General features: G+C 45.6%; 1 protein-coding gene across 1 annotated transcript in view; it reads right to left on the reverse strand.

Moving 5' to 3' along the window:
* The window catches only part of LOC144114859 (alanine aminotransferase 2-like), a 57,179-nt gene that overhangs the window by 7,597 nt on the left and 29,643 nt on the right, over nucleotides 1–19,939 (reverse strand). Inside the window, exons 5-10 of the mRNA XM_077648860.1 lie at nucleotides 17,443–17,556; nucleotides 14,750–14,879; nucleotides 13,580–13,659; nucleotides 7,862–7,995; nucleotides 5,983–6,088; nucleotides 3,026–3,091 (exon numbers count right to left, since the gene is read on the reverse strand). Coding sequence (XP_077504986.1) covers nucleotides 3,026–3,091; nucleotides 5,983–6,088; nucleotides 7,862–7,995; nucleotides 13,580–13,659; nucleotides 14,750–14,879; nucleotides 17,443–17,556 — 630 coding nt within the window. The remainder of the gene's footprint in view (nucleotides 1–3,025; nucleotides 3,092–5,982; nucleotides 6,089–7,861; nucleotides 7,996–13,579; nucleotides 13,660–14,749; nucleotides 14,880–17,442; nucleotides 17,557–19,939) is intronic.

Raw genomic sequence — 19,939 nt, forward strand, 5'->3', positions numbered from 1 at the left:
TCACGTCGCTTTACATCATGCTACATCGACGCATGCAGAAACTGCTTATTTGCTGCGCTTTGAGTACCAATATTGCAGCCAAGGTTTCTTGTGGTCTACACTCTAAACAGAAAGGAGTAAAAAGGGAGTAGGCTGTCCTATAGCGCACTCCCTCTTTTATAAAAGGGAGTGCGCTAGAAGTCAGTTCACTCCCTTTTTACTCCCATACAGGCGTATTCGTGTTTAGAGTGTGTTCTACATAAAAGTGATTCGTTTCTTCCTCTGAAGCGGTGATTGTCTTAGAGCTTTAGCCTGACACTAGCTCAAAGCTGTTAGTGAAGCCGAATGTATCTGGATGCACACAGTGACCGCGGTATAAAGAAGGGAAACAAAACATTAATGTTAGTAAAACACTAATTAGCAGTATAAGTGCATGCTATGTTATGTTTGGTGAGATTGGGGTGTTATAAAGTTATTATTTTGCTCATATAGCAGCAACTGTAATCTAATTTAATGACAGCCCGATTAGGACTGCCTCTTTTCTTCGCCACATGGCACTGGCCCCATGCACTTGAGTACAATAGTTTTTTGGGCTTCCGGGAATGTTTGCTAAGCACATGATATGACTAAGAATTGCGAAGCAAGATTTTCTTTTCGATTTGCACCTGGCACTACAGCGAAAGGAAGCGATCATTTGCTGAACAGAGATTGAACTCACTGAACGTGCGCTGCCCTTCTAAACCATCCCCAGTGGGGCTATATTTGCATAGTTTGTCGGGTTGGTAGCGGCGACACCACGAAATATTCAGATTTTCCCATCAATAATAATAATAATTGGTTTTTGGGGAAAGGAAATGGCGCAGTATCTGTCTCATACATCGTTGGACACCTGAACCGCGCCGTAAGGGAAGGGATAAAGGAGGGAGTGAAAGAAGAAAGGAAGAAGGAGGTGCCGTAGTGGAGGGCTCCGGAATAATTTCGACCACCTGGGGATCTTTAACGTGCACTGACATCGCACAGCACACGGGCGCCTTAGCGTTTTTCCTCCATAAAAACGCAGCCGCCGCGGTCGGGATCGAACCCGGGAACTCCGGATCAGTAGTCGAGCGCCCTAATCCGGATCAGTAGTCGAGCCACCGCGGCGGGTAACCCAATCCAAAGTCAATTTGAAGACTTCCACTTCAATTCCGAAAATTAGTGGTTTTTATGGAAAGGAAATGAAGCAGTAACTCTCTCACTTATTGGTGGACTCCTCAACCACTCCGTGATAGAAAGGAGGTTGGTGGGAGTGAAAGAAGAAGGAGATAAGTATGGGCAATAGTGAAGGGCTTCGTAATAACTTCGACCATAATTTTGTTTCCGAAGACTTTGGCGATGGTGCAGATATGCTCGTGATTGACGGCAGACATCTCTGACTGTAAAAAAAACAGCGGAGACTATGCACACAGTAGAGTAATATGCAGATTTCCTTCCCATGTTTAGGGGCTGTGTGGAACGGGCGGCTAAAGCGAGCAGCCTGAACCAGTCGAGTTAGGGCGTAACATCTCTCTATAAAAAAAAATTCGCCAGAGACACTTAAATGGAAGCTGAAGCACTTTTCGAAAAAATTGAGTTCCATGCGGCATTTTGTATTTTATAGTCCGCTGAAAAAGAATATCGCATTCGAAAAGGGCAGAAATAAACGCAAAAAGCTGTTTTTTGGAAGAAAACGGGCACCAGCGTATCAGGGCGCCGAGAGAACGCCGCGAATGGCCGGGATCGTCGTGACGTCATCTACGGGGATCTCAAGCCAGCACAGACTGTGTTGCTGCGTAGCGCGTTGCTTCAGCTGGATTGAGAGCTGCGTTTTGCAAATTATAGATTAGTCGTTCACCAAAGCGCGGGCCGAAAAACAGCATGCAAAGCAGGACGGCCGGCAGACTACCCGTGAGTGGCGTCACTTCCTCCAGTTCCGTCCCCCCATTCGGCGCTTCCGGAAGTGAAGAGGGCGTGTCGGCGGCGGGTTTTTAACAAGCGATATCGGCTCATTTTGCGAACAGAATCGAGAAAAAAATTACATGCTTGATTTTCAAAGTCCTTTCTTCCCAACCACAGCGTTTCATGCAATTTGAAAACCGTTTCAGCTTCCCTTTAAGATTGCTTACATGTGGGAATGCGAAAGCATTACTGTCCCTGGGTGCATTGACACCCACCCACATACACACCACCCGGAACGCTGTACGACGAAAGGTTGCATCACATTTTTGATACGAAGATCCATTTTTGAGGAAAAGAAATAGCGCAGTATCGGTCTCATATATCGGTGGACACCTCAAGCGCGCCTGAAGGGAAGAGGTAAACTAAAGAGTCTGAGATGGCATACAATTGAAAGTGCATGTGTCGTCGGTTCGAATCCCTGTCGCAAGCTAGTCACCACCCGGAATGCTGTACGATAAACGGTTGCATCGCAACTTTGGTGCGAATGTTGTAGGGAAAACTCGCGCCACATTGCGTTCTGCCAGTGGGGAGTTCATATAGACGAACGACATGAATATGATTGTCTGAAATGGCCGGTGCTCGGCTTGCAGTGTGCGTCATATGGACGCTTGATTACGTCACCCTGTTTTTCTTGCCATCGCTGGGATTTTCTGCGCCATAGGCGAGTGCATACCCTAGCACACACATCCCGCCGGCTTTTCTCGTAATTGTACTATTAACGTCGCCTGCCTTTGCTTTATCAGTTTGCAATGCCGTTCACAGGCTGGTAACAATATGCTACGATTAACATGATGATTTATAGTCTCGGATAATCACTCTTATTCTATATTTTGTGTGTGAAGCATGGTCACAACTGTGTTACATTCCAGATTATTAGAAAACTACAAAATGCACCGTTTTTCGCTAATGGCACACTTCATATTACATGTATTATCCCTGCTTCAAATGCCACCTTGGCTTTGCTTGGAAATGTGATCGATGGTTCATTGATGCTTAAATGGCAGCTTATAAACGTATAGAATAAAATGAACAAACTAGCTTACGAGTGGCTTTATGGCAGACAACGTACCTTAAAGTACACATCATGCGATGGCTCCCCTGGATCTGGTGGCCGCACGAAGCAATCCAAGGCAACCTGGTATTTGCGCAGCGAGGAGAGGAAATCAAACAAGTTCATTGCGATTGGAAACAACTGATTTGATTTGTTTTGCCACTAAGTGACAAATTTTCTTGCCTTAGCTACGTGCTGGTGCATAGAAGAAAAGAGAATTAAAAAGAAAACACGACGATTTTTTTTGCGTAGATTAAGCTTCAATTATTCATGACCTGGTGAGAAAAATCTTCACTCTTTGCTGCTGCAAGCGACTTGGTCAGAAACTCTGAAAATTAGGTTTGATTGATCGAGGACGTGCCACACAGATTTCAGTGTCGCCAACCATGGTGCAGTCAGTGGTTATGGAGTTCTGCTGCTGAGCCCGAGGTCGTGAGTTCGATGCTGGTCGTGGCAGCCACGTTTCGATAGAGGCCAAATGCAAAAAAAAAATTCCCTCGATTTACCCGGTTAAGCTAAATGCGATTTAGGTGAGCTAGCACGTTTCCCCTTGTTTAGCTTAGTTTACCTTTGATTAGCATCTCATAAAAGTTAGAATTGCACTCAAATGTTTTCGCAGTCGTTCCTGGGCTTTCGTCTTGCGATAAGCCGCCTGAGCTAGTCGCTGCGATACGAGTCGCCGTTACCTCTGTTCAACGGTCTCTGAAGCCACTTCTAGACGCCTCTCGACTGCAGCTTCCTCCTGAAACCTCATCATTCGCTTCTTCTTTTTAGCTGCTCCTCTTCGCGTTTCTCGTTCTTCATCCGTTACCACTTCGCTTTTGGCAAAGTTATGCTGTCTTCGCCACTCTACTTCGGCTTGCCGTATTGTTATATACACAGGATCAATTGACTAACGTTGGTGCCCTCTTCTTTTACGTTGCTGTTCAGCTCCTTCTTCTTCCCACCTTCTCTCCACTCGGCTGCAGCTGGGGCGACACTCCTCTGAGCTTCCTCCCACTGGCTGCAGCCGGCGCGATGCTTCGATAGGCTTAACCGATATTCCTCCCTTCGGCTGCAGCTAGCGCGACGTTGCTTCGGACTTATGAGAGTTATTCCGAGGCTTCATCTGCAGACAGGACAACTTTTTCGCTCGCGAAGCATCTAGTGCTAGCGCACTAGAACATCCGTGCGCTGGGAGATGCCAGTGCACGTTAAGGAGACCCCAGGTCGCTGAAGTCAGTCCGGAGCTCACTGTTTACGGCACCCCTCACAGTGGAGATGAAGTTTCGGGACGTTGAGCCCCATCTGCCACCACAAGTAAATGCCCATAGCACGACGTGCTAAACATTGCGGGGTCATCGCCTGCACTGCTGTCATTGGTGCTCATATCATTCGACTGTATGTTAAGCATATTGATACGAACCCTGATCCAGTAATTACCGCAGTTATTCCGCTTATTACTGACTTTAATTGCTGCCAGAAAGAGAGAACTCGGCTTTAAAAGCGAGCGGGCTCTTGAATCAATCGCCTGTACGATTATACTTCTTGCATCAAAACAGTAAAAGGAAAAATGCTAGTTTTAGAACGTATGGGGGTTATTTCATGAGCGATCAAGTGCCTAAATTTTTCAGATTTGTAATTTCCTTGATTATCTTATATGTAATGAACAGATTATTCAATAGGCCGATAGTGAATTTCCTTTTGAAAGGACGATAGTAATTCGGGCGAGAAAAAATATGAAAAACTTCGTAGCACAGGCAGCATTTTCACGAACAACGCTTTCGCAACTTTGGCTTCACGTACGAATCGAGATATACAAGCCATGCCGCATATACTTTGCTTGCTAAATGTGAAGATGACAAAGAGTACGTAAGGCTTATTTCCGCCGTTGTTAGGCAGTTGCCGGTTTTTAGAATAAATTACAAAAACGCCTCAAGCCTCAAGTGAGGTAGTTTTCAAGTTTTTTTTTTCTCCGCTACTATTAGGCACACGCCCTTCAAGTTAACAGAATGGATAAGCATCTACATGCTAGAAGTGTACAGACTTTCGCTGTTATATCGGAACGAGAAGTACAAGAAACATTTTCCTAAATCTAGCATTTTTTATATAACCGCGTTTTTCAAAAATCTGAAAAAAAGAGAAAACCTTTCCCATTTTCTAAAATTTCTGTTGGGTAATAGCACTGTGTTGGAAAATACTGCCTCTGCCACGGCGTCATACATAATTTTTTTTCTCCCATCAGAAAACGAAATTCAATATTGGCTAGTGAATAATGTGTGCATATTATATAAAATATGCAAGGAAACTAAAAATCTGAAAAAGATAGGTAGTTTCATCTTCCATGAAATATTACCCCAGTAGGCTTTTGTATTGGCTAGCGTGATTGATTTTATATATTGCACGATATGCTGTAGTTTCCTAATTATTTGTTCTGGCATTTGTCGCAATATTCGTAGCTCTCCCGAATCTTAGTAGGATAGTCTCAGGTCGTCAGGATTCAATTCAGCCAATCGCGTCGATGCTGCTTGTTAGGTAGCAGTCGATTTCATTCTTCAATAGTACGCGAAAAAAAAACGAACGGCTAAAAGTGTTTATTCTATAATTGTAAAGAGTTATTTGTTCGTGACGGTGCCTTGTCGTGGCAGTTAGTAAGCAATGGCTTTCTGTCAGGCGAAATAAGCCGAACTTTTTCTGCTAAGAAACGGTAGGAAATGTGAAGTTTATTCGGACCACAACTCTTACATACGTAAACTAAATTTCACCAATAATTGTGGAACTTTTCAAATAAGCTTGTAAAGCATTGGCTGCGTGTCATGTCTGAACACTGTGATGGAAACATTCCAAGCGTCAATATTCAAAGTGTTAATAATGTTCATGTTTCGAACAAAGTTGTTGATTGGAGCAAGACTTTTTCTTGATGAAATCTTATGCTAGCATTCTTCAGAAAGGCACTCGGAAAGAATACCAAAAATAATGTGCTTGAAACACATTACCTGCGACAACATGGGTGGTAGCACCTCTTCCATGATGTGCTCCAGGTTAGCTTCATCGACAGGGTCAAGGTTGATTGCCTCGAAGTAGCCTGATTGCAGTCCTCCCCTGTTTTAAGTGCAACGTTTTGTTTGTTAGTAAATCAACATCATTATCATTAATTTTAGGGCTGTTGTAGGCCCTATAAAAAGTGGGGATGCCTCAAACTAAAGTTTATTTGATCAAAGTAAATAATTTGCCTCCTAGTGCATGCTCATGTGCATGCGCTCCCGAGTTAAAATGCATTTATTTACTTATTTGTTTCTTTAGAATATAACAAATGAGCAAGAAAACCACAGGAAGAAAACAACAAGCGTTGAGGCTTCTGCCGCGTAATGTGCTGCGGCGTAACTCAATATGCAAGAACGACGCCATAAATGCGGAGCAAAAAAATGATATTCGAAACACGACTTCCACGCATCAGCGGTGATAGGGGCTACCACATGGTTAGCTCTGAGTTTGCAGGGCATCAAATCTGAAGAGAGCAAGGGCTATATATTTTATGAGAATTCTTTTCATCCCTTTTCCTTTTTGCCGTTGGTCAGAGCCGCCTTTAATGCAAAAGTCTGTGAGAAACGTTGTTTACTGCTTATCAAGCCTGGGTTCGCAACGCGATGCTCCCGTCGAGGGCCGAAGGTTGATTCACAAATGAATTGTTGGCAAATGCGCCCCCGGATTAGCTTTGCAAAGGTGGGCGCCATACAGAGTTTCAAATGGGTGCTTCGCGTGAGTGTCAATTATTTTTGTAAATGCTCCTTGTCTCGTGCAAACGCCACGAAGCAAGTAGGAAGGATGTTCCTATAGACTGTTCATGCTACACGATAATCGCATTTGAGGACTTTCTTTTTATTCTCAATCTTAGAGCGTACCTACAGAAAATATCTTTCCGAAAAGAGCACCATGTAAGTAATATCACCCGAGAATTCAACCCTGGAACGAATCTTTTCCTTGTATCTACTGTCTACCTTTAATAGTCGCCTTGAATGATTGTACTAGATTCCAGCTTTAAAATGCAAAAATTTCGAGAATTTGAAAATTGTAAAACACTGTTATAGAAATATTGAAGGTAATGGTCCTTTATGCCGATACGTAGCAAAATCTTTCTTTTCAGTTGTTTCCAGCGATCGCGTGCAATAGTTAAGACTGCCATAAAAAACCAGTGGGTAACGCTTTTGAGGATGTAAGAAACGTGAATAGAAAAAAAAATACAAGACTGCCGTCGGGTGATCTGCGGATATATTGATTGTTATAGTGAAATCTTACATTAAATAAAAAAATTGCGTTCACAAACGATTTTCCGCTCAAAACTGTTTTGTCCAGAATTGCTGGGTATGAGCGCATGCACAGTACAAAGAGCTTTCCATGGCTGGCGTCTCAGACTGAAGAGTACGACTTCGTGGATGCTGCAGAAACTTCGACAAGTAAGGCACTAAGCGGAGATAACAGCATTGAGGTCCCCATTCATCCCACGGACAATGCTCAGAAAACAAACTTCAAATCTAGAACAGCGTTTGTCTCTAAGAGAGGATTGGAGGTTTTTTTTTAACAATCGACCTGGATGTTGTTGAAAGAGGGCAAATAAGCTTTTCAAAGCAGATTAGGCTTGTTCACCACTCAGAACAGATTGACCACCTAGACCTCGAAGAGGCGGCGGAATAAATTTACGTCGTAAGTAATCAACTGATACACAGGTGCAAAACCACGTATAAAATGGCGAGTGGTGACACTGCCATAGCTGTAAAAGTATTTTGTTTGCTCTCCATACTCCGGTTTATTGCGCGTGATAAAATGAAAAAAGGGCGCAAAGTGAGAAGAGTGTGCGAAACATGTTTTCGTACTTACTCTGCAGCGAAGCCTTTCGATATCGAGCTGAACGAAATGAGAGGCATCGCTCTGTACGGAGCTCCCATTGCGTTGAGTATTTTTCTCACAGTGTGAAAAGGCCTCCTGTTGTTGTAGACGTTGTGCTCAAACACCTAAACGTAAGAAACATCAACACGCGGATTTTAATGCCATGGCCGCTTAATGCTGGCGATGCTGAACTTAGCAGAAATATCACACACCAAGAAAAGCTTATAGGGCAGGCGACGGCTTACATTTACGGGTAAAAAGTCAAATACACCTACTTATTGTAATCTGGGAAGTACAAACCAGTAAACTCGTCGGTTAATGGCCAATCACAGATGATGCTTAAGAGGTTTACGCAGATAACATATTCATAATATTTCGCGAATACGGTAATATGTGTGTCCATATTAAGAAAACTTCCTGTTTTGTTTTTGTGTTGTTCCCATGCTCCTCAAAGTGTCCTCTTTCAATTTAAATCTTTTATTGATCCCCCGCATTTTCTTATTTTCTGAGGAATGCTCATCAAAAATTTTTAGCGAACAAGTTTTGGCCAACGGTAAAGGCTTCATTAAAAGTGTCCGGCTCATAGCATTCTCTGTCAAGCCGTGGAGCAAGGTACTTGCGGCACCTCTGAAGCTCTAGAGCTCCACAGAGGTGAAGCCAAGACTTCTGCTCAAGCTCGGGGGACTTAAAGATGCAAGGGTGACGTACGTACTCTGCTACACGGCTTGACAAGTTCATCCGCAAAGTCAAGTACAGTCAGATTTAGCACGATTGATTCAGGAAGAAGCAGAACAGTCAGTTCCTATTCAGTTCTGTTTGGACAACTACGTTCCGAAATCATCGAGTCATAAAAAAATTGCTGCACTTAATCCTAAACTAGGCTTGAAGATTTTTTATTACCAGGGATTTGAGAACAGCTCCCAGCCAGTGACGTTAAGCCTGGAGGCCTACAGCGCTTCTGTAGAAGGCGCTCGGTCATTCTCTTTACTTTTACACCAGGGATGATGTCAACGCACTATGTTTCAATGTTCAAAGCCATGCGCCACGTGTTGGCAGCCAAGGGAAGCGGAAGCGCTTATGCCGAATTCCTGGTTCTTATTGTTCTTATAACTTCTTCAGTCATGTTTAAGAGGATGAAATCCTTGATGTTCCACAACGAGCACGTACAAAAGCGGTGGCGACGTCTTTGTATGGCAGTGTTTAGTTGTAAGCGTATCCCTCCTGCGCAACGTTTTTTTTTTCCAAAGTAGCGATAAACTGCTGCTGCTTCTAAGTCCTACTACCTGACCTTAGCAGAAAAATAAATCCGAATTAAAGTTACGCACTGTACAAGGGCGAAAAGGCCTGCGCATTTCAATTCATTAGAGGAAGGATTCTGCAGTAAGGTAGGGATTCTGAGGAGAAGTAAGAAAATTGAAAGGATCTTACCCTAATGGTAAGGCGAGTGACCAGCGTGAGCTGGTTCGTGATATAGTCGACGGAATGATAACATACCGCATAACAAGTTTGGTGTTAGCCGGTGTCTCGGTGGACTGAGGGATAACCATTAAACGCATGATATGGCCCCAGGGTTTGTTGGATGTATTTCGCAGGTTGCATGCTGATTAGATGGCTGCTTTGCAGACAGGGAAATACATGCGTATGGGCGTTGCCGCTTTTACGCACCACTGCCTGCTGAATTTCAGATAACTGCAGGTAGCTCATGAAACCTCAAACTGCGTTGTATTAACGCGACAGCGTTAGACTTCCTGTTCGACACGAACCATGGCGCTTGTGGGACATTATTCCCCATTGGTGAAGATGGTCGTGAGGTTTCAACCACATGACGTAGCGCGGTTAATTCAAACACCCCACAACGATCACAGAGTACAAAAGTGATGACGACACTACACAATTCCTCATTGGTCAACAGGGTTGGGTCGTCATTCCACCATTATTACGCAGTGCCTCTGAAGGAAGAAAAGCCACTGCGCTGATAACAAAAATGGTCGAACCGGGACTCGAACCTCTACCCCTTGGGTCGTGAGCCGGGCGCGCTACCCTGCGGCCACTGAAGAATTTTTTTCTTTATTGCATGAAAATAGTGCCGAAAAGAAAAGTGTAAGCATGCTTACGCCACAAAACACCAGGCCACTATACCTCTGCATTACCCCTCCTTCCAAACCACCGAAAGTCGGAGGCACACGCATGCCTCCAGATAGGGGAGCCAGCTAGGCGGCTCTTGCAAGGCAGCATATACTCCCCACACCAAACCACCTTGTTCACGAAACAAAGATTTAGACGACCGTGGTGATTCGGCGCGGCGGTCCATCATGCGGCTCTTCGAGAGACTAAATAGTCCCCACACCATAAATAGATCATATGGCAGAACACCGTTTTTCTCCACAAGCGAAAAAACGGATACTGTAGGGTGTGATGTCAACGTCCTTCTTAATTGTTCCTTCTAATATATACCAGAAGAACACAGCATCAATGCACACAATAAAACAAGGGTCAATTGTCTCTGTTGTACTCCACAGGTGGCAGTTCAGCGACCATGGCGCAAGCATCTCCTTAGCATGAAACCATGCCTTCACAGGCAGCGCAGATGTATGCAGTTTAAAGAAGAATGTTTTTGCAGCAGAAGAAATGCACATTCGCCTAACACATTTTAAAACACTGGAGCCAAGGAACTCCAGAAAAGGTCGCCGATACAACGGTAAAGAGAACAAATACTCTGTAAGTGCTTGAGTCAGCTGCCTTCTGGAGAGGCTGTACAGGTAGTCTAAAGAAAAGCGCACAGTGAGGAAATATAAGATGTCAGCAATTTCCTTAAGGAATCCCCGTAAAGGCCCTTCACGAGTGTGTCCAGTTGGTGCGCATAGGAATAAAAAATGAGCCCTGAAGCGCCTAATAAGCACAGCTACTAAGAAGGGTGGTTTGACGATTTGAAAAAAAAACACGAAACAAGCTAATTCAGGAATAAGTGAACAAGGCCGATTCCACCAGACTCTACAGAAAGAAGTAGGTTATCGCGACGCATGGATTCGCATTGGGAACGCCAAACGAAGGTATCAAATATTCTGTGCACCACCTGCACTTTTTTCCTCGCACAGTGGACAACCTGCAGCACATAAGCAAGTTTTGAAAATAAAAAAAAATGTTGCAGACTTGAGCTCGAGCAAACACTGACCGTTCCCTACACATCCAAGCCTGGGTTTGTCGCGTCATGGAGACTATCTGTGAATCCCAGTAGGCTCCACTGTTGCAAATTTGGTGAAGAGGAACCCCTAGGTAGTGAAGGATCCCGCATTCTCAGCTTATGCCACCATAACGACATGGCGTTGTACCCCAATGGCCCAACCAAAACATCTTGGATTTATCTAGATTAAGAGCCGCACCTGATACCTCACAAAAGTGTTCAGTCAAATGTAATGCCTCAAGCACACTCCTTTTGCCAGAACAAAAGAGGGCGACATCATCTGCATAGGCTAAAATCTTAATTTCATATTGCGCCAGAGAGAAACTGCGGATGGTTGCGCAGATCATAGTACTGAGGCAAATGGGTTCAAGATATAGGGCAAACAACAAAGGCGATAATGGAAAGCCTTGGCGAACAGGTAATATCAATGGAATATGTTTGATTGGCTCTTAGTTAACAATTAGCCTTGTATAGTACACCTTATAGCACAGTATTGTGCCCCTAAGTAAAACATCTCTAATATTTGCATGCTCTAAGACCGCAAACAAGAAATCGTGACGAACTTTATAAAAGGCCTTGGCAAGGTCAATCTGAATTAGAGCTACTTGTCCGGTCTCATCTGAAACTGTCTCCACTACTGAACCTGCAATATGATTATGGGTTTGAATGCAGGGGCCTCTGACAGCGCAGACCTGATGCGTGCCTATTAAGTGAGCGACAACTAACTGCAGACGATTGCAAAGAACCTTTGCAGAAAGTTTGTAATCTACATTACAGAGGGAAATTGTACGATATCCATCAACTGTTTTCAACCGATTTGCATCTGTGCTTTTTGGAATTAATATAGTATGCCCAGAATAGAAAGTGGTGGGTAAAAAACCAACATTGTAAGAAGCCTGGAAAACCTCCATCAAGATAGGCGCTAGGCAAGTGGAAAATGTTTTATAGAACTCGCTAGTAATGCCATCTGGCCCAGGAGATTTCTGAGCCGTCAGGCCAGAAATGGCAGATTTAATTTCGTCCAAAGTGATAGGCCCCTCCAATACAGCACGGTGGTCATCGTCAAGTCGGGGAAAGGCTTCGAATTAGAGACTGTAATCTGATTTCACATTTGTGCCCGCACAACCCCCAAACAGCTGTTCCTGTTCTGTGTCTCCGTCTTTGCGCTGGTTTTCTTTCTGCAGTCATGTACCGACTTGCCCAGCTCACCACTCTACTGGACCCCAAACAGATCCCGATAATAGTCAAAGAAAGCCTCAATAATAACAGGACCATCGCTGTATGCGCAACCACCATGCTGAATTTGCAATATTTCTTTAGACAGAGCAGTCGGCCTTTCATCACTCAGGGCCCGACGAGATGGTTGCTCATCCAGAAACCTACGGGTCCTAGATCGTATCAAGGCCCCTTTGTATCTTTCGGTTTCAAACTGCTGAAGCTATGCTTTTATCGCAGTGATATCTTCTTCATAGGCACCTGGAATAATCCTCTCTAACTCATGTAGCTCAACCAAAGTACGGCTGAGCTCTCGAAGCTGATGTCTCTTCAAAAACGCGATTCTTGCTGAGGCTTCAATAGCAATGTTTCTTTCTCGGTCAAATAAGGAATGTTTGTTTGTCTCGGGTCCGCGAAGTGCTCTGAAAAGAGAACCCCAGGCCGTTGAACGGGTCCACTATTCCCTGATGCGACGCTGAGGGCGCACTGCTTGCGCTTCGTGACGATGGCTTTCAGGTGGGCAGGGAAGACGGCGTCTTACTGCGACCTCGCGCCGCGCCGTGCATCCTACGGGGTGGTCACGTAATCAAAGCCGAGAGCGCTAGACCGTCTCCAACGGACGACTACGAAGGTAGCGCGACGCACCAGGCGCGAGGTGGACTGTACATGACGTCGACGACTACCACTCGAATCGGAGGAACGTCGCGAAGACCGCTAGCGCTGTATAGCTTAAACACAATTGTGCTATGCCCAAAAGGTGTACTTTTTATTTCGCGCTCTGCCGTCCCATCTTCACCTCATGCAGCCTCACTGCACGACCGGCGACAAGGCAACGCCATTAAACTGGCTCGACAGGGATTTGTTCCGCAGTGTGTCTCGCACACTGTCAACGAGAAGCAAGTCACTGTTGAATGTCGGCGGTCACAAGAAACGCCTGGTTTGTCTGGCGCCAACGCACAAACTTGCACGGAACAGCGTCAAGCGTCACCAGCGTGGCCAAACCTAGTGGTCTTGTCATCCGAAGAACGCGGCATCTCTCCTGCCGGCCAGATATGCGTGGCCTCGAACGAGCCTAGGCGAGGATTTCTAGCAATTGGTAGTTCTGATTGGATGAGTAGTTTTCCCTCGAGCTTCACAGCAAAGAAAATGAAGCCGTTCGACGAAAGCAAATAAAATAAATGTTGTGATGAAGGAAGAGTTTACTAACACTGCCGAACTATATTATATCTGACACAAATGTCGTTTGTTTTGCCAGCATTTTGTTCACTGTTGCGCGTACGCATGCTGCCTGCTCAAGAAAATAGCCAACTGACCTCATCTGCCAGAATTGTCAGCTTGTTTTTGTGCGCAAATCGGATGACCCCCTCGATCTCGTTCTTCGATAGCACCGTGCCTGAAAACATAATTGATTTAGTTCACTGCACATTTTATAATATAGGGTAAATAGGGTAAATTAGCAAGCCAAGATGCAGCCAGCAATGGACAGCCTTTGTTCGCAAAACAATAAATAATGTGGGGCTCAATAATCGCATGCTAGTAAAATCTTGACTGGAATGAGAGAAAAATAAGCTTAGTATGCGCTCACATTACTTTCTTTCTGAAAGCTAGACAGTAAGAGTAGTCATTCGAGATCCGGTAATGTGGTTCAAAGGCCGTACTGTCAGACTACGTACAAGTGTTGCCTCCTGGATTGAAATACTTGCATTCGTAGCTGGCGCTTGATCTTCAAGGGTAATCATATACTGGCTGAGACAGTGGCATCTTTGATAGGAGCGCACCTGGGCGCGAATATAGGGAAAACTTTGAGGCTCCGCTTGACTTTTGGATTGAGCTCCGTCTATATACATACGCGTGCTACTTGATTCCTCCAAAAGTGGTTGGAGTCATTTTGCTCAGAATGTATGTAGAAGGTACACTATGTTTTTTTTAGGTATTCGTCACATTTATCTTGGTTCAGAACACCGATTTTCTGCCCTGATTTCAGCCATGCCTCCAGTGAGGCCATGGTATCTTCTTAATAACACTATATATTTTTCTCCCGGCATCATTTGTTAAACATTGTTGTGCCTGCTCTCAGCACCTGTTTTTTTTTAGCACTCGCCCTCTAGCTTCGTGCGCACTCCGGTACCCCTAAATAGTCGTACTACGACGTTCGCAGCAGATGGCACGTCAGCTATAAAACGTCGCCGGATGTTTACCTTAACTACGACACCATGAACTGGTGAGTCCGGCAGAAAAATGATGACTGTTTTTTCGTGCGTCCGCCGTAAGCAGCTGTCCTTCTGTCGATAAATTTGCCGCATGGTATTTCTCCTATATTGCAAAACACCCCACTGCATATTTTTTTTTAATATAATATCTTGGCATAACTGGCCTGCCATTTACCGCCCTCGGCTGTTCAGTGGTTTTGTGTCAAGAGGGGTAAGCGCCAGAGTTAACAAAAATTATAAGCCCACCGTTTTAGTCTTAGGATCTGCGCTTACCTGGTGGATTGGAAGGGTTGACTAAGAATAAGAATCTGGGTGTGCAGTGTTTTCTAGACTCGTCCAGAGCCTCCTGCATCCAGCTCACGTTGTGAGACCAGTTCCTGTCTTCGTACAGGTAATAGTATGCCTGGATTAGGTGCAGGTAAGCAAAGAGAAAGGATAGAGAACAGCAGCCTGAAGGTAAAGGAATCAGGTGTACTATATACCCACACTTGCATCGCACACGACAAGCAAGCAACACCGCCACAACTCGCAGACATATCTTCAAGAGGCGCGAAAAGCGCCAGGACAGCTATATTCAGTGTGATTCACCTAGGAGTGTCCGCAGTTTTTAAAAGACAGTAGCTTTGACTAAGAAGGGCACCTTTTTGACACAACATTCTCGGCGATATTGTATCAAAATACAGGTAACACTTGCTTATGAGCAGGCAGGTTAACTAATTATGAGTAGTTAACTTCTTAACCGTTAGGCTTTTTATTTATTGAGAGGCGTGCAGACCACCGGAAGCGTTATTCATATCAGTTTTTAGAATTTCGAAAACGCAGTTACGCTCGCTGTCGTGGCTCAAATAATGTCGACCATTTGTCGCGCCATTCGAAAATCGTGCGCTTGATTAGCGCGACCAGCGACGTCAATCAAATCGCGTCACTCCGTTGCGCACGCGCCGCGTGACGATCTCTGCCCCGCCCGCGCTGCGGTACTCACTGTTCCTTGCTACTTTCCTGCTCCATCATCATCATCAAAACGTTTATTTCCACCGAAATGAAACTCCTTTTTGGACCCCCCGGCACGCAGGCCTAAGGGAGCCCTACTTAGGCGCCTCGCAAACTAAGGTCTGGTGAAGACACATTGTCGCTTCACGGCCTCAGCCGCCAGGCGGATGGCTTGTCGCTGCTTAGCGGGGTCCTCGCTCCGCAGCAAGGTCTCCCAGGCTTCTCTATCTTCTATCTTTTGCTCGGCGCCTGGGCTTCCAGCACATTCCCATATGACGTGGTCGAGAGTGCCCCTCTCCCCGCACGTTATACAATATTGGTCTTTCTCCTCTTTGGAGATTGTGATGTATACCCAGAAGGGGCTTAAATGATTCCCCCCTTGCAATCTTCTCCACGCAATTGCCTCCTCTGTTGCGAGGGAACGGTCGGGCGGCGGATAGACCCTCCTGCTAAGCTTATAATTTTCCGTGATCTCAGCGCGGGAGGCAAAGGTCGTCACACGGCACGTGCACCATGGAATGACGCGGCTGGTCGCTATAAGCAAGCGCGCGATTTTCGAATGGAACGAGAAATAGCTAACATTTGTTGAGCCACGACAGCGAGCGGAACTGCGTTTTAGAAATTCTAAAAACTGATATGGATATTGCTTCCGGTGGGCTAGACGTCGCTCTATGCCGAAAAAAAATGATCTTATAACTCAAAATGCTTATCTTTAAACATTGCTTACAGTCTTTCGTGAAACACCGTGTACTTATTAGTCGTGATCGGAAGTTTTTGGCCCGCTTTTTACCTGAGGGAATGTAAGTCTCCCTTTAGAGATCAACAGGCATAAAACTTATTGACATTTGGCTGATGCTGGCGCGGGGGTTTTGATTGACGAAATCATATGTTCACGCGCGTCATCAGTGCTTTGAAGGATTTTGTGAATGGCAGAACTTACCCACAACGTGCCTGGAATGCTTTTTTGCTGCCCGTTGCAGATAAAATGAAGGAAACTCTTCCTTATCCAGCAAGATTTTTCGGCAAATATACGAGAGGATTTTTCCGTCTTTTCCAGAATATTCTGTGCTTGAGCATGAATACTCTCCATTACATTCTAAATCCGCCGCCATGGTAGCTCAGTGGTTGTGGCGCTCGGCAGCTGACCCAAAAGTGGCGGGTTCGATCCCGGCAGCGGCGGTCGCATTTCGATGGAGGCGAAATGTTAAGAGGCCCGTGTACTGTGCGATGTCAATGCACGTTAATGAACCCCAGGTGGTTGAAATTCCCGGAGCCCTTCACTACGGCGTCTCTCAAAGCCTTAGCCGTTTTGGGATGCTAAACCCCCACAAGCCATAAACATTTTAAATCCGCCGCGGTGACCCTGTGGAACTGGGGTTCGGGTGTTGAACCCAAGGCCATGGGATCAAATCGCGGCTGCGGCGATTGCATTTCGATGGAGGCAATTTCAGCGCGCATTCAAGACCCCAGGGGATCAAAATTGAACCGCAGCCCTTCGCTATGGCGTCCCCCGTAACCTACGTGCAGGTTCGGGACGTTAAGCCGTATACCATATCTCATTCCATACCATACCATACCATACCATACCATACCATACCATACCATACCATACCATACCATACCATACCGTACCATCGCTCAATTTTAGATACACGTTAAACCTGACTGCGCGCCGAACCGGCTTCTCCGCTTCGATAGCGCAGCTTGAATTGCGTGGTCGGGACAACGTATGGCACTTCAATGTCGATTGCAATGCTCACGTTCGTATTCACTCTCGCCTTCCAATACCTTCCATTAGCATGGCTAACAATTTTTAAGCGAAATATGCGGCGAACCGGTCTGAGCCCGCTGTTGCCATTTAACGGCCGGTTCTTAGATACGCACAGGCGAGTGTGCACATGAACAAATACATGTTAGCCACAATACAAGCAGACCAACCATATCGGTAAAAATGAGTGCATGACTTGTGAGCTCACCTCGTAGTATCCTTTGTCCTGCAGCATGCTGAAGTAGCTCGTGTAGAGCGGCAGGCAAGCGAGGACCCCAGGGGGTTTCCCGTTTGACCGCCGCTTCAACGCATCTAGCACCAGCTGAGAAGACAAAAAGAGTGCGGCACACTATTGTTACATTGGTAGGGAAGGCCACTGGTGGACATACAGAGTGCGCAGAACAGCCAGGTATCTGCATCACTGGAAGCGTATCAAACGCGCATACAGAAAAGAAAAATATTTCTCTTGAATTCGCGGCGCGGATTTTAGTCAAAATGTGTTGATATTTTTGGGCTCATAAATGCCCTTTCGAGGGTTCTTTCGCACGCTACGAATCTGCCTATACCAACTCGTCGGGAAACGCCGCACTAAGCAAGTCCGAAAATCGGTCGATCCCTGCGCTCAAACTCTTCACGAACCACATAAATGGTCACGTACACTGCACGCAGCGCCAAACGAATTGCTACAGAAATGCTTTTCAAAGTATGTGTTCGCTTGCCGACGCTCATTTCTCTTGCTTGGCATCCCGGCGGTTACAGCCGAAGCTCCCGCGTTTAGAGCATTAGTGCGTGGTGTTATGTTAGGACATAGTATCACCATCATCATCAGCCTGACTACGCTCTGTGCAGGGCAAAGGCCTCTCCCGAGTCACTCCCTTAACACTGTCCTTCGTCGACTGCGGGCATCCGTATACCAACTTCTTAATCTAATCTGGCCACCTAACCTTCTGCCGCCCCTGCTACGCTTGCCTTTTCTTGGAATTCACTCCGTTAGCCTTAAAGACCAGCTGTTATTTTGCATTCGCATTACATGTCCTGTAAATTTCAGTGGTATACCTGCTTGCGCTTAACTTCCTCTGCATTAGTAAGATTGCGGAAGGGTTAGGCTACCGGCTATAGCGCTGATAATTCCTCAGCATGTGTGATGGTCGCCTGGCTATCCGTTTTTTTCTTTTTAGATCACCGTCATCATCAGCCTTACTACACCCACTGCAGGACAAAGACCTCTCCCATATCTCTCCAACTAACCCTGTCCTTTGCCAGCTGCGCCCACCCTATGCCTGCAAACGTCCTAATCTCATCCGCCCACCTAACCTTCTGCCGCCCCCTCTTATACTCTTGCTTTCTCTTGGAATCCACTCCGTTACCCTTAAGGACCAGCGGTTGTCTTGCCTTCGCAGTACACGGCCTGCCCAAGCCCATTTCTTCCTCTTAATTTCGACTAGGATGTCATTAACACGCGTTTGTTCCCTCACCCGCTCTGCTCGCTTCCGATCTCATAACATACACCTATCACTTTTCGTTCCATAGCTCGCAGCGCTGCCCTTGACTTACGCTGAACCCTTTTCGTTAGCCTCCATGTTTCTGCCCCGTCCGTTGGTGAGTACTGGTAACATACAGCTGTTGTATACTTTTATCTTGAAGGATGCTCACTGGTAAATTGTCATTCATGATATAAGAGAACCTGCCGTATGCGCTTCCCCCCCCCCCCCCCCATTCTTAGTCTTCATACTACTTCAACATACACCACCATGAACCTCAGAGAAATTCCGTGAAACAGTTGTCGCTGATGCTGCTGAAAAACAAAAAGCATTGGACTACGACACCGGTTATGCACGTAGTGATTGATGGAGCAATTCTGGCATTCACAGGGTGCGCATAAATGAATTAAAAAACTCAGCGTTGCTGCTCGGAGGCGGTCAAGAATTATCGGGGAACTGAGTAAAACTCAATTAAGTGTTTGTTCTTAATAAAATTTGATTCTGTGGTTTTTTCCGCTTATGTTAAAGCTTCACCGGGAGCGAAAGGCCCACTTATGGCTTGGAATATGTAATCTTGAAACTTCCTAGCCACTCGATTTAATCTTGGGACGCCATGAGCAAAAAGGACTCTGTGATCATCGTGAGGAGGTGAAAGGCGATGAAACATAGCCTCAGGGACCGGCGTTTAATTTTTTGTTTGACGTAACTTCAGTTTGCTTGCAAAAATATCTGGTGGTGGCGACAGCTCTATTTCATTTTCTTAAAGATCTTTTCGCTTATAAAAGCTCCGTATTAATTAAAGTACCGCCTTCGTCATTGCAACACGGTAATTTATCGGTACATGTCAACTTAAGCCTGTTCTCAGCATCTCTTTAAAGTGATGCGAAGCAAAACTAGGCAACTGCCATGTAGGTGGGTGCTGCGGCTGTAATTGCGGTACCGTCGGAAAAGCACACTTTCCTTTGAGCTGTGCACTCAGCGTAGAGCATTTCATGAGCTGAGATGCCGGTGACAAATGCGGCACAACACGTATGCAGAAATGGTACTCGCTAACGTGGCATTACAAAATTCATTCAATATCGCTCTGGTGTTCAAGTAGAACTTTTTGCTGGACTAGTTGGTGCCCGTTACTAAGAAAAGAAGCGCCAACAGAGACAATACGTAAGAAGTCACACGGACAAGCGCTTTCCGTGTCACTTCTTACGTATTGTCTCTGTTGGCGCT

Source organism: Amblyomma americanum, chromosome 1, assembly GCF_052857255.1.
Source record: "Amblyomma americanum isolate KBUSLIRL-KWMA chromosome 1, ASM5285725v1, whole genome shotgun sequence".
NCBI lineage: Eukaryota > Metazoa > Arthropoda > Arachnida > Ixodida > Ixodidae > Amblyomma > Amblyomma americanum.